General features: G+C 34.5%; 1 protein-coding gene across 1 annotated transcript in view; it reads right to left on the bottom strand.

The window, feature by feature from the left end:
* The window catches only part of LOC127854455 (phosphatidylinositol 3,4,5-trisphosphate 5-phosphatase 2-like), a 55,506-nt gene extending 41,888 nt beyond the window's left edge, over positions 1–13,618 (bottom strand). The window contains exons 1-2 of the mRNA XM_052389499.1: positions 12,979–13,618; positions 8,142–9,136 (exon numbers count right to left, since the gene is read on the bottom strand). Of these exons, the coding sequence (XP_052245459.1) occupies positions 8,142–9,136; positions 12,979–13,310 (1,327 nt within the window). The 5' untranslated portion in view covers positions 13,311–13,618. The remainder of the gene's footprint in view (positions 1–8,141; positions 9,137–12,978) is intronic.
* Between the last annotated feature and the right edge of the window lie 451 nt (positions 13,619–14,069).

Genomic DNA, 14,069 nt, shown 5'->3' with positions numbered 1-14,069 from the left:
TAAAGACAATAACTAAACAGTTGCTTTAATAAAATATTTTAACATTTTTAAACAATGCTTGCCACCATAGGATGGCATATGCCCCTTTTTTCACAGTTTTCGAAACCTAAACGCAAAGTGTAACGGAAAGACAGACGGACAGTGCAATCACTATATGCCCACTTTCGGGGGCATACAAAAAGACATTTCTCCGAAATGGATGAACATGAACTACATAGTATTATAGTATATATACTAGCCAGTTTTAACATAATAATAACGTATTTAACGGGTACTGGCAAATGTAACCTGTGCTATTACGTTTAAAGATCGTACGTTACTGCAGTGTTCGAAATATCACGAAAACAAGCAATCACGTTTGATCACAATAGGGATATAAAATACTTGCGTAAAATAAATTAAAAGTATAGATTTATGGTATCATTAAATGCTAGATTGTTGTCACTCATTATCACTAGTAAACAGATTTCAATAAACAAGTACATGCAAAGACAGCTCAATTTGTAAAATATGCAGTTTTTTTTCATATATACGCGCGGAAACCCCTTGTTCAGGACCGTGAAACCGGCATTATTATTTATTGACCTTTTTGCCATTCCATAAAGCGTACTTTTAATTTAAGTGTATGCTTTATGGAATGGCAAAAAGGTCAATAAATGGCAGGTGATTACGATCGAAAAATACACGTTAAGATGTAGACTTTGTACAAAAGTGTTTTTCGTTATTTATCTCCACAAAAAAGGCCGATTTATTCCTAGTTTACACACTGCACAGGCTAATCTGGGATAACAATGTACGCACCAGCATTATGACCAGTTTTCTCAGAACGCGACACAATTATGTTAATGATTCATTTTATAGTTTGTTAATTTCATTGACTACAAATTTGTATTACACTTATGTCTACCTTGAGGTTGTTGGACATAGTATAATTATGTTACAAATATAGTATTTTCTGTAAACAGTATTTGAGTGTGTCCAAGAGTATGATATAGCTGAGATCACTGTCAAATTCTTGCTTTAACTTATATTCTTATGGGCCCGTTTCATCAAACATCGTACGACAAATTTAGAATACGATACGAATTTCAAAGAAACATTTTTTTAACAGACCGAAGCATATTTTTGCTTATTTCAAGTAAAATCATTTATTTCATCATTTTCTTACCGATGGCTTATATCTTGCGGAGCTATTTATCAACAGCTTGTATATTTTTAGTTTTTAAATTAAAGTTATAAATTAAGATTGTCGTACGATCTTTGATGAAACGGTCCCATAAAAATATAAGTTAAAGCAATAGTGAAAGAGAATGTGGGAAAATGTAGCTAGAAATGGTTTTGAACATGCATAATTGTGGCGTGTTCTGAGAAAAATGGGCATAATGCTTGTGCGTAAAGTGACACTTTCCGCCTTATCTGGATTTTCGCTAAGAAGAGACATCATTTAAACGAAACATTCCATAAAAGCGGAAATTATCGTCCCTTATTAGCCTGTGCGGACTGAACAGGCTAATCTGGGATGACAATTTACGCACCAGCATTATGTCCAGTTTTCTCAGAACGCGAGACTATTATGTTTATGATTCATTTTTATAGTTAATTTATTTAATTAACTACAAATTTGTATTACATTGTGTCTACCTTGAGGTTGTTGTACATAGTATAATTATGTTACACTTATAGTATTTTCTGTTAACGAACAAATGCTTTTGTATCGAATACTGTGCATTAATATTGTTTTCTACCCAATGTTTTCTTATAGGGATCACTTGTCCGTCGTTTGTCTCGTTAAAAAGTATTAATAGCATCAGTTTGAAACTTTATACATTAATAGACCTCATTGAGTGGTAGTGCGTCGATAAAGAACTCTAAGCATCCCGCTTTGTTAAATTATTTTTAATTAATGCATAACCATTATTCTTGTATTAGTTAAGTTAAATTGTCATAAAAAAATGTTGACATGTCATTTTTCCATTTTTCTTTTTTGTGTAACGTTTTGAAAATAAAGCTTTTATTTGTTGTGATTATTATTATTAATACGGATGTTTTAGTCCGATCTGTTTCCAAATCGTTACAATGGTAAAGTGGTATAGGAGAGGTTGAACATATGATTTTGATTAATAAAGGATTTATATTATTAAACTAGTGTTTTTTCATATTTATCAATGTATGTGGTTCCGTAAATAAATCGGAACTATCCACTTCTGGGTTAAGAAATTGAGCTAATTTAGCGATTACATCCATAGATTTGGTAATAAAACGACAACATAAATTAACAACTAGTATTATTACTGTATATATTCAACAGTTAGATAATAAATGTACATTCCGCGCTTGTTAACCCCAGTTTAAGACTTTGAACCGCAGTTTACACTCTTGAACTCGGGTTTAAGGAATTAATGTGCAAACGGCACTTTGAACTCGGGTTCAAAATTTCTTAACTATATAATTAACTGTTAAATAATTAATGTGCATTCCGCGCCTCTTAACCGCCGTTTAAGACTTTTAACCGCAGTTTAAAGTCTCTTAACCCTATAGTTAAGAGAGGACCAATGGAATCGCGGCATTTACCTTCTATATATAGCTAATTGTGGTTTAAGCTCCGCTAATTGGTTGTCTCAGATAACAGATTTTATCTATTTTTAGACACACGTTGAACTGCGGTTCAAACTTTTGAACTCGGGTTTAAGGATTTAATGTGCAAACGGCACTTTGAACCCGGTTCAAAGTATCTTAACCATATAGTTAACTGTTAAACCGTGGTTTAAGGAATTAATGTGCATTTCGCTTGCCATAGATCGTCGTAATAGACGAGTAAACGCGTGACGTCACGCGCACCTGCAAAGTTTAGACTCCGCCAACTGGTTGGCAAAAAGAGATGGAATTCATATAAGCACATATAGAGACGGTGAACATAATCATCGATTTTATTGATAACCATGCACTATATTAAAAATAATTTTATAAATTATAACTGAATAAAACATAAGCATGCAAGGAAATGCATTTTAGGAACGTTTATATTGTTGTTATTATTTGTTTTTACTAAAAGCGAACTCGGGAGTAGAACACAATCTACGAGCTCGGGATGTGGTTACAACAAAGTTCTCTCTGCTTAGCATATAATTTTCGATTAAAAACTCTCAGAAATGTCAATTATTTAAGAAAAAATTTAATTTAATGAAAAAACACAATTAAGGATGAAAACAAACAACAAATAGATCGATTTTATGTACGCAACATATAGTTCTGATTTGAACCTTAATATAGGGATAATACACATTTTCGAGGGCATGATCATCTGCGGGCGCTCGAAAAATCCGCAGCACTCGGGCAGGAACGGATTTTGAGAGCGCCCGCAGATGATAATGTCCGAGAAAATGTGTATGTTCGCTATTATTGCATAAACAAATCACACATACCAAAATAAATTAAAATAACATTGCAAATAATATGTCTTGTTCATTCGACATCGACAAAATAATTCGATTATTTCATAAGTGTGTTTTGCATACGCCTCACTCGGGTCCCTCACTCGGTCATCCGAAATGACGAGGCCTTACCTTCGGATAGGCAGTTTTCGATTAAGAATGTGTTTAAAAGTGGATTAATGCAAATTTGAAATGCAGCCGCGCAAAGAAAGCCCTCCCGTTCAAGCCCTCCTTTTGCCAAGTTTCTGCACCCTGCAAGAGGGCATTATAGATATATTTTATGAAATAATGTCTGTAAAAACGTACCATGTTACACATTAAATAAATTCTCTCGATACATGTAATTGTTTTTATTTATTTTTTCACACCAATTTTGACACTGTTTTATTTCATCTTTTTTTTCTGTGTTTATAATAGCATCTTTGTTCATCACAAACCGATTATCTCGTTATCATCGGATACTGTCCAAACAGTTACAAAGTAAACAAGGTGTCATAAATCCAGGGACCAATACTTGGGGTGCCTGCATAAACCACATGTGGCAGATGATGGTATGGTCATTAAACACAATTTATTATACCTCCATGTCATCTCTTGGCATATTGAGCAGCCCTTTAAGCCAAATTATAAAGCCAACATACGTAACAGTTGCTTTAAAGAAATATGTAACATATTAAAAAAATGAAGATATAAGTCCGAAATGCAGGATCATGTGTATATATATTAGCCAGTTTAATAATAATATACAGTGTTTAGTAACTATAAATTAAAAATTTTGTGCAATTGTACTGTTACACAATTGTAATGTTTTTAACGATTACCGCCATATATACAATCGGCAATTACGTGTAAACATTGTAGCAGCGCACGAAATACCATCATGAAAACAAGCAATCAAAAACACTTGCGTAAAATAAATTAAATATATAGTGTTATTTATCATAAAATGCTTGGTTGTTAAATGTTTCAATCCTTATCACGTAGTAAAAAAAATCAATATACATGCAAAGACAGTTCAATTCAGCTGGGTTTTTTCCATGTGTATGCTTAAAATTATTAATATTGTCATTCAATGGAAACGAAACGAAAATTCATTAAATGGAAAAGAAAATGATAACATTTAACATTTAACACTTTTTATGTATTCCGCTTTTTTAGGGCTTTGTTTTATAATTGATTAAATGCACCTCTTACACATTCGATCACTGATGAACAATAACAATATCCACACCACTTATTATTGAGATCAAATAAATATATGTTTCATTATTTTTGAAATATCATTTATAAAAGCCTTACTATAAGAAAGAAAACGGTTTATTTATTTGTTGTGTTTTGTGGGATTTTCAGTATTTAGTCTTCCGATCACGTTTACTCTGATGCTATTAAAATAACTAATTGTATTTTTATAAAGACGAAAATATATTTATGAATAATAATTTATTGGTACTAAAAATATGATTTATTTGCGCTATTATTTAAGAGATTTGATGTTTATTTCGGATTATTTTATTGTTTTATTGACTAAACAAAAGTCCTTTATACATGATTTACATTACTGTTACCCGTGCTTTTGCCATCCAGTCAGTGCGCTGAAAACCACTACCACTCAGCTTATCATTGGTGTCAAAAGGTATGTAAACAAAATCTAAAATCTCAATTTAACACCTTACCACTTAGATTAGCATTTTGACATATTTGTAGTAAAAAAATCAAATAAAATTAAAGACCTTTTTTTACTAGATTCAAGTTTACTTGGCGTCATTTTCAATCCAGATTCTGATGAGCAGCAGACAACATAAAACATGAACAGCCTGTTAGTTACTTGCAGGTTTTATGCTGGTTGTATAAGCTAGTTTCACTAGGCTTTTGAGCAGGAGAGGGATAATTTTTTACTGACAGAGTACGAAAAACATGGCATGTTTGCATCGTGCCATTCTGAGGAGCTGTCAGGCGGAACAACGTTCGCCAAGGCACACACAACATTTCCTATTTGAGAGGGTGACCGCTTCTGAAGAGCTGTCTTGCGGTACATGATGCACCAAGGCACACACCACACTCCCTTCATGAGAGAGTGACATCTTCTGAGGAGCTGTCTGGCGGTACAGGGTGCACCAAGGCACACACCACTTTCTCTTTCTGAGAAAGTGACATCCTCTGGGGAGCTGTCTGGCGGTACAAGGTGCATCAAGGCTTGCACCACATTCCCTACCTGAGAGAGTGACATCTTCTGAGGAGCTGTCTGACGGTACAAGGTGCATCAAGGCACAAACCACACTTTACCTGAGAGAGTGACTTCTTCAGAGGAGCTGTCTGGCGGTACAGGGTGCAGCAAGGCACACACCACATTCCCTATCTGAGAGAGTGACATCTTCTGAGGAGCTGTCTGGTGGTACATGGTGCATCAAGGCACACAGCACATTCCCTACCTGAGAGAGTTCCCATCTTCTGAGGAGCTGTTTGGTGGTACAGGGTGCATCAAGGCACACACCACATTCCCTACCTGAGAGAGTGACATCTTCAGAGGAGCTGTCTGGCGGTACAGTGTGCGTCAAGGCACACACCACATTCCCTACCTGAGAGAGTGAAATCTTCTGAGGAGCTTTCTGGCAGTACAGGGTGCATCAAGGCACACACCACATCCCCTTCCTAAGAAAGTGTCATCTTCTGAGGAGCCGTCTTGCGGTACATGGTTTACAAAGGCACACACCGCATTCCCTACCTATAAGAATGACATTTTCTGAGGAACCGTCCGACGGTACAGGGTGCATCAAGGCATACACCACATTCCTTACCTGAGAGAGTGACATCTGAGGAGTCGTCTGTAGTCAAAAATATTTTGGTATCATTAATTTTATCCAATGATAATGGTCAAGGATATCCTTAAATAGTTCAAGGTCATTATTATTCAGAAGTGCTCTAGGCTATCTGGGTTGTCATCGTACTTGGTTAAAATTAGGCACCCACAAAAACTGCCACCAAGTTAGAAACTATTTGAGTTATACAGCCAACAAGAGTCATTTGGTCAGTTTGCATTATTCAATGACAATAACTAAGACCATGGGAACTAAATGGGTAAAAATGATTAGTACTGCAATCAATTTGAATTATTTTAAGTACAGAACAAGTTTGAAATCAACACATTTTAGTCAATGGAGTGCGTTTCACAATCTTAAACCTTCTATGATAACGCTAAAATGCTAACATGGTTGGGCGGGGATGGGAGTCCAGATTTCGGTTTGGGTGACAGTGGTGGGGAGATTCGACACACGCTTCAGGTTCGAGCTGTAATCTATCCCATCTGCTGTGGGAAGCTTGACCGACATTTCAACCGGACGTGCAGGAATGATGAGAGTTTGATTGGAGCTGTGGAGGTTATGTAGTTTTAACATGGTTTTGAGGGTATTGCAAGCAGTAAGAAGTTCCCTAGCTGCGAAAATATTTTTCAAATGAGCCACAGTCTTTAAAAAGTTGGCTAAACGCATGTCTGTAAAGTGTCTTCCCGGATTAGCACAGGCTAATCAGGAACGATAGTTTCTGTCTAAAGTGTACTTTCGCTAACAAGATACTTTTTTCAAACAAAAATACAATACAAGCGGAAATGGTTGTCCCTGATAAGCCTGTGCAAACGATATTAATACTATGAATTACACAATATCTTGAACAGTTGTAAATGATGCATTTTCTTATTTAACTAATTTGTCACAGTTTCAGTTCTTTCATTGTTGCTGATACAAATAGATCGAAACACTTACTAACTAATGAATGAAAGACAAACTTAACAACCATAAGATGTTTAAGTCTTTTATGCTAAACCACTGTTACATGTATTACATGTTACATGTATTACATGTATTGTAAGATTTCTTTTCTTTTTTCTTTTGTAATTTATTGGCAAACTAACAATGATTTGGAGTTGTGTAAGATTCTAGTTAAAACTTAAAAGTGTCAAAACAAAAACAATGCAAAAAATATTTTCATTCGAACACAATTTAAGTATTAATTACTATACTTAACAAAGCTTTACTAAGGAAATAAACTTGTTCTCGCATTTTTAGTGGGTAATTAAACAATGTCATCTCAATACTTATGATTCACGTGGCTGGCAAAGCTTACATTCAATAAAGACTGCATAAAATAGTCAACTAAATACAACACTTGATTTGGTTGTCCAAAGCAAAATGAACTGGACTGCAGTTAATAAATTGAGTCTCGTTCGTTGAAAACTGGGCTTGATGAATGTGCTGAATGTGTCATCCCAGATTAGCTTGTGCAGTCTGCATAGGCTCATTAGGGCTACAGTTTCCGCATCATTGGGATATGTCATTTGAAGGAAGTCTTTCCTAAACGAAAATCCAGTTTAGGCGGAAATTGTCGTCACTGATTAACCAATGCGGACTTCACAGGCTAATATGGAATGGCACTTTAAATACATGCATTTAGCCCAGTTTATCTAGAGAGGGACTCCATTATCTTAGTCAAGTCATTCCTACATGGAAGCTGAGATCTGTCGACCAAGTTGAAGTTTTATCATCACAGATTACCTAGACGAGCTACTACTACGAGCAATGTTTTAATTAAGTAAAGTGATTTAAACTGTGTCATTAATATGACATTTACTACGAACATTTAACGTGCTTTATCTATCCAGAAAAAAAACACATGTCTAAATCAAATTATTGCTAGTATATGCGTTTTAGCAAGTTTTACCTCTGTAATTTGAAGTTGTATCTTCATATATTTTTTGCAAAAGTTCACCAGACAGGTTGTACAGATACAGAGTTTTACGGGAGGTTACAAACAAAGTGCCTGCATGATGGGCAATACCAGTGCACTCCTCTTGTAACTGAAGTTGATTACCCTTCAACAGCTGACCATTGTTTATAAAACACAATTGGATCCCATTTGTTGTATCCTCACACACAGTAACTGCGACTTTATTTGTACTGATTCGGCACATGCCTCCGACAGAAAGAGGCACATCAAGGTGGCTGATCACTTTATAGTGCTGGTCCACAAGCTTCAGTTTTTTCAGATTGTAGTCAGCAATAATGATCGTATCGTTATCAAAAACACATATCCCTGTGATATATTGCGTGGTATGGTGTGAATCACTCGATAAGCTCACATCATATTCATTGGTTTGCACACAACTAAAAACATTAATTGGGTCCGCAAGAAGAATCTTACCCAGACCCACCTGTTTGGACAAGTACTGCTCAATGTCTGTGTTGGGTTCGAATGAAAATGAAAGACCAATTACGACAGTCTTTTTATTAAGAAATTCTTCAGACTCCTGAACCTTGCTCAGACTTTTCTTGCTGGCTATAAATTCCAGTTCCGCCTTATTTTTACCACCAAGGTCTTGTACAGCGTCACCGAGTTGTTTAAGTTCATCATTCAGCTTGTTACATTTTTCTACATCCTTTTTCATAGAGGATTGCAGTGTCGTCTTCATTTCATCCAATTCTGTCAAGGTATTCTTTTCTATATCATTTAGAGCAGCATTTATTCTCTGACGTGCATCGCTTACTTCTTGTAGTCGAGCATTGTATGACTCCTCTACAGAATGAATACCAGCCTCTCGATTTCTTTCAAACTTCTTCAAATCTGTCACAATAGCTTGAATCTTTTCTTCAAGCTGTTTTAAGCCCGTCGAAAAGTTTTTTATTGTTTCGGAAATGATAGTCACATTGGTGCACTGTCTGAAAAAAGATACATGGATTTCAGTTGTTAGTATGCCAAATTTTATTGGAAATATATATCTAAACTTCGTGAAAAGGTGTAAACGTATCAACTGTTGTCACATAGTTCAAATGCAATACTTGTTGAATGGACTTATTTAATAGTAAATATTAAAATTGGTTTATTTTCGGTTCGTAAAAACCAAGAGAAATGTCATTCTCATAAGGGTTGTCGTCCTGATTGTCTGCACTGAATTAAACGTGATGATCATGTGTGATTACATTTAATAATAAGTGAATGTGTGCCAGATTTTTAAATTTTAAACCATACATAGTAACGATGGCTTAGATGGGGGGGGGAGCTTAATTATTTTAACAAAACTGCACTGATTATCTTGCCAAAAGAATTTTTGAGCACACTATAAAGTGTAAAAATAGCAGTGTCCGACACGATTGGGAGTCCGGTAGTCCAAGACTCATTGAATGAGACTTGGACTTCTTGTTTTGTGTCAAGGGAGTCCATTAGACTCCTTCAAAATCATCTTTGAATTGTAAAAAATCCCTTCGTTTACCTATTCGTTTCGCAAAATCAGAATGCCTGCACAAAGGACATTTACTAATAATAGTCTTAGTCGAAAACTGTTTATAAAAACTTTTAGTTGCATTTATTTATGGTCACATTAAAATTGTAATAATTTTATATTCACCTTGTACATACTGCAGAAGGAAGTTTTTAATACCAAGTCATTACCGCATTGTTATTCTTCTTAACAAGGAAGATTATAGACAGCTGGTCTATTGATACTGAGAAGTGTCAGTTCAAAACTAAGTGATGCCGGAAGCTTAGACAAAACTAAAACAATACCATCATTGTGACTATGCACGTGAATACGTATTCTTCTTTTATCGTATGAAAACTATTTCTGGTCAACAAGTTTGTTTTCAGAAGATGCATTGCGTGTACTAATTAATGTATTATTATAATGAAAATACATTTATTGTCCATTTTATATTTTATCACATGCTATACCCTGTTTCCCATATTATACAACCATTACATATTTTTTGATATTACACATGTGTAATACAACATTTTTAAACGTTTTCATTGGCACAGAGTTCGTCTATTGACCAATCGCATTGTGTTATTTTGCTGAAATGACGTTGCAACGTAAAATGACGTCACGAAATGTAAACAACATTCGGGATTTAACATTATGTTTTCGCAAATATTTATTTAATTTGCTCATTTAAAAGCATGTGATTAAAAAGATCTGACACTCGTTGTCATATCATACCATATTTTATTAAACTCGTCCAGGAAAGCCTCGCTTACTAACAAAATTCCTAAACTCGTTTAATAAAATATGGTATGATTTGACAACTCGTGCCAGATCCTATATGTATGTAAGCGCACAAAAAAAGAAATTATGTTTACCCGTTTTTGTCAAACTACTTTGAACGTAAAGGATCCCAGTCTATTGAAAAAAATCGTTGAATAAAAACGCTTTTTATAGTGCTCTGGCATAGCTTACACAGAAATACCTAGCAAGAGTCCTTATAAGATAGAATGAGCACACCTGCTGACAGTGAGGTTTTGGGATGACATTTTGCCGATTGTTAATTATCGTTCCTGCATTGCCCGTTGTCAAAATGTACATTGTTAATACTCTAGAGATTATATGTGTTTCCAATATTCACGAAACTTTGTAAGAAGATTGGTCTAAATGACTATTGGATAAATTACTACACTGCGTTCAATTACTAGTTTGCTATGTGAAATTATGTGAAAAGTTTCTTAACATTCCGGAAGTTAAATATTTTTACAATCCTTATGAAACTTGCTCAGAACGCTTTTTCTAATGGTACATCTGCTGAGTTTGAAAACGGTTGAGGTCGACTGAAAAATATAAGTCCTTATGTGGGTGTTGTGAAACTTTGTGAACAATCTAGAAGTAAAATATTTTACAAATCATCATTTTACTCATTATTTTTCAACGGAATTCAAACTTGCTTTCTGTCCGGTCCAAAATAAGACCTAAGGTAAAAGTCATTGTTGTTGATCGTTCGGTTCGTCCGAAGGTTTGACAATTTTTATAATAATCGCCTGTGGTGAAAATTGTCCACTCCCTGAGGGTTACTTGCTCTATATGTATGGAGCAAACACTTAAAAAATGTCTTCTCTAAAACCGCAAGACCAACACGTTTTGTTTGTGGCATGTATCATTATATTGTGGTCCTCCATTAAGTTTTGTTTAAAAATCGTCCGTTGGGTAAAACCTAGCAGAGCCCAAGGATGAAGACATTTATTTACATGTGGACTTAAACAGTCCGGGACTCAAATTATTTATAAAGACTTGTACATTAAATATCGAAAACTTCGATAAATCGTCGTATTTGAAACGGCAAGGGTCAGGGGTTGGATATTTGGTGTGTAACTTAAAATTGTTTTCCTCTTTTCGTCCTATAAGTTCTCTCAAATCATTTGTCTGGGGTCAAAACTAACAACACGAAAAAAGTCCGTTCCAAATCAAGTAAAAATAATGCCATTTCGCGAGATCAGAGTGTCTGCACTTATGACATCTAACAAATATGCCACAAAGCATTCTGCTTCAACACAAAAATCGACAAAACAAAACAATTCAAAATGTTGGTTCCTTGTGGCAGTATTTACGAGAAGAAATAGGGGAAACACTCGAACTATGAATCAACCGATCTTGGTGTTTTTATTTCTCGGATATTTTTGCTATAAAAAACTAGCTTTCGCTGAACAGTCTCTTATCACTACAAAAATCATCACGATACCCGAAATTGTTGACACAATACACATTTTACGGTTCCAAGGCACTAAAGATGGAAACATCTGTGAATCAGTTGTGCGTAAATAACCCCATTTCACTATCAATGGATAATGTCAGGGTCTCAGGGGTTTTGTTGCAGTTTGTTTGCTTCGTTATATTATGTTAAATAGTATGAGGAAATGTATAAAGCAATGGGCTCTTACACCCAATATATATATATATATATATATATATATATATATATATATATATATATAAATGAATTATAGAAAATAGTATTTTTTGTTTAAACTTACAATAATTAACTTAAATATCACTGGCATTTGTGAAATTATTTTGTTATCTGAAATAACAAATGACAAAAATATTTAACAGCAGTCACTTTGAACTTCGATCTGAAACCAAACATGAAAGATAATTTAACAATTTATAACCCAAAAAAATAAGGTACATAAAAAGTGTCATATTTTTGATATCCGGAAGTATGGTTGGACTCCTAAATTTCAGAGCAAAGGAGTCCAAAGAACTCCCTACTCAGAATAGTGAGTGTCAAACACTAAGTAGCACTCATAAAATATTCGCAAACTGTCATGTTTATTTAAATACTTACTCCTCAGTAAATTATGTTGTCACATGATTAAACCGCTCTATCATATTGACAAAAAAAGCCTTTTCGAGAGGATTTCCATTCTTGGATTTTGAGTACGTTACACCATTGAGTTTTTTTTTATATCAATGATATTTGAATCTCTTGATATTCTAAAATGTGAATTCTGTGATATGTAACTGGTTGTTATAAGATCATTTAGGATGTATGTGGACATTTTAAAATTTCAATCATATATGTTCTATAAGGTCTGTTATGATGTATGTCCATTTCATAATTGCTTTCATCATACATTAAATTGCTTATTTTTATAATTGTTAAACTGTTTTAATGAAACTAAGTTTAAGTTAAACACGTACTGATAGACATATAAGAGTTTATATACGTGCTTATGTTTTTAAACCTGTGATTACTAATAAAAAAGACTAGTATACATGAGAAGTTGCTTAAAATACCTGTGGTTTACAAAAGCACAGTTTGAACAGCACAGCTGATCATGGTCCTGACATAGCATTTTCAGCCTTTCGTCTTTGTGGACATCACATTTCTGGAGAAAGTCCTCTATTTTCTTGAAGAGAGGCCACTTTTTTATGTCTCCTCTTCCGTATGTGGTATGGTAAGAATATAACTGATTGTGATGATGGTTACATTGCATACAAAAATACTTCAGACAGGTTTCACAAAACCACTCTGCAATTTCCTGAATATTTTTACCTTCACACGCATCACAGCAATAGTCATTCAAAAAATCTGAACTTTGATTAACAGAACTAAAATTAGTAGCCATTTTGTTGCAAGGTGTTACCAACTTAAATATCTGCGTACGTGTATTTCACACCTGGGTTTAAACTTATAGCAGAAAATATTGACATGCCTCTCACTGTTTATAAAATATGTCATTACAAATAACAATACGATTTCACTTTAAAACATATTCATAGTTAAATTCATTGTCCTCTTTCAAGATTTGAATAACTATGAACCGCATTGAAATCAAAAGTACAAGCTGATTTAAGATAAACTAGCCTGCACGTGTCAGATCAACCTCCGCGCAGACAACATACTGAAACCAGCATAGCTGGATTAAATCCCTGCCTTAATAACAGACCACGTAATGATAGCCGAGCCACGTGGCACAATATTTTTCCTGTTGTTATTTTTACTTTTATAAATTAAGGTAAATTATTTTTTATGATGAACCTAAACATATACACTATTTTCAAAATCCAAAAGAAAATGATAATACTTTTCAAAATATAATACTTTATAAAAAATCCAACCAATTCTGGTAGGATTTTCTTGTAATGGCAGAGATTGTATATGAGAGCATGGAGCGACAACTCTGCCAGGAGATTGATGTCAGATAATCATTCTATACATAGATGGTGACGTCACTACGTTATTGTCAGTAAGACCGGTGTGTACACAATGGTCAGATAATATTGTAATCTGATATTGCGCCATGAACTCACATCGTAGTGTTCAAACCAGGTTACATCAATTTATCAGACACCTTTATTAGGAAAAGGAAAATGTTGCTGAAAGT

The sequence above is a fragment of the Dreissena polymorpha genome, chromosome 13 (genome assembly GCF_020536995.1).
Source record: "Dreissena polymorpha isolate Duluth1 chromosome 13, UMN_Dpol_1.0, whole genome shotgun sequence".
In the NCBI taxonomy this organism is placed as follows: Eukaryota; Metazoa; Mollusca; class Bivalvia; order Myida; family Dreissenidae; genus Dreissena; species Dreissena polymorpha.
Note: the sequence above shows the minus strand (reverse complement) of the source record. Positions and strands in the feature narration are given on the sequence as shown.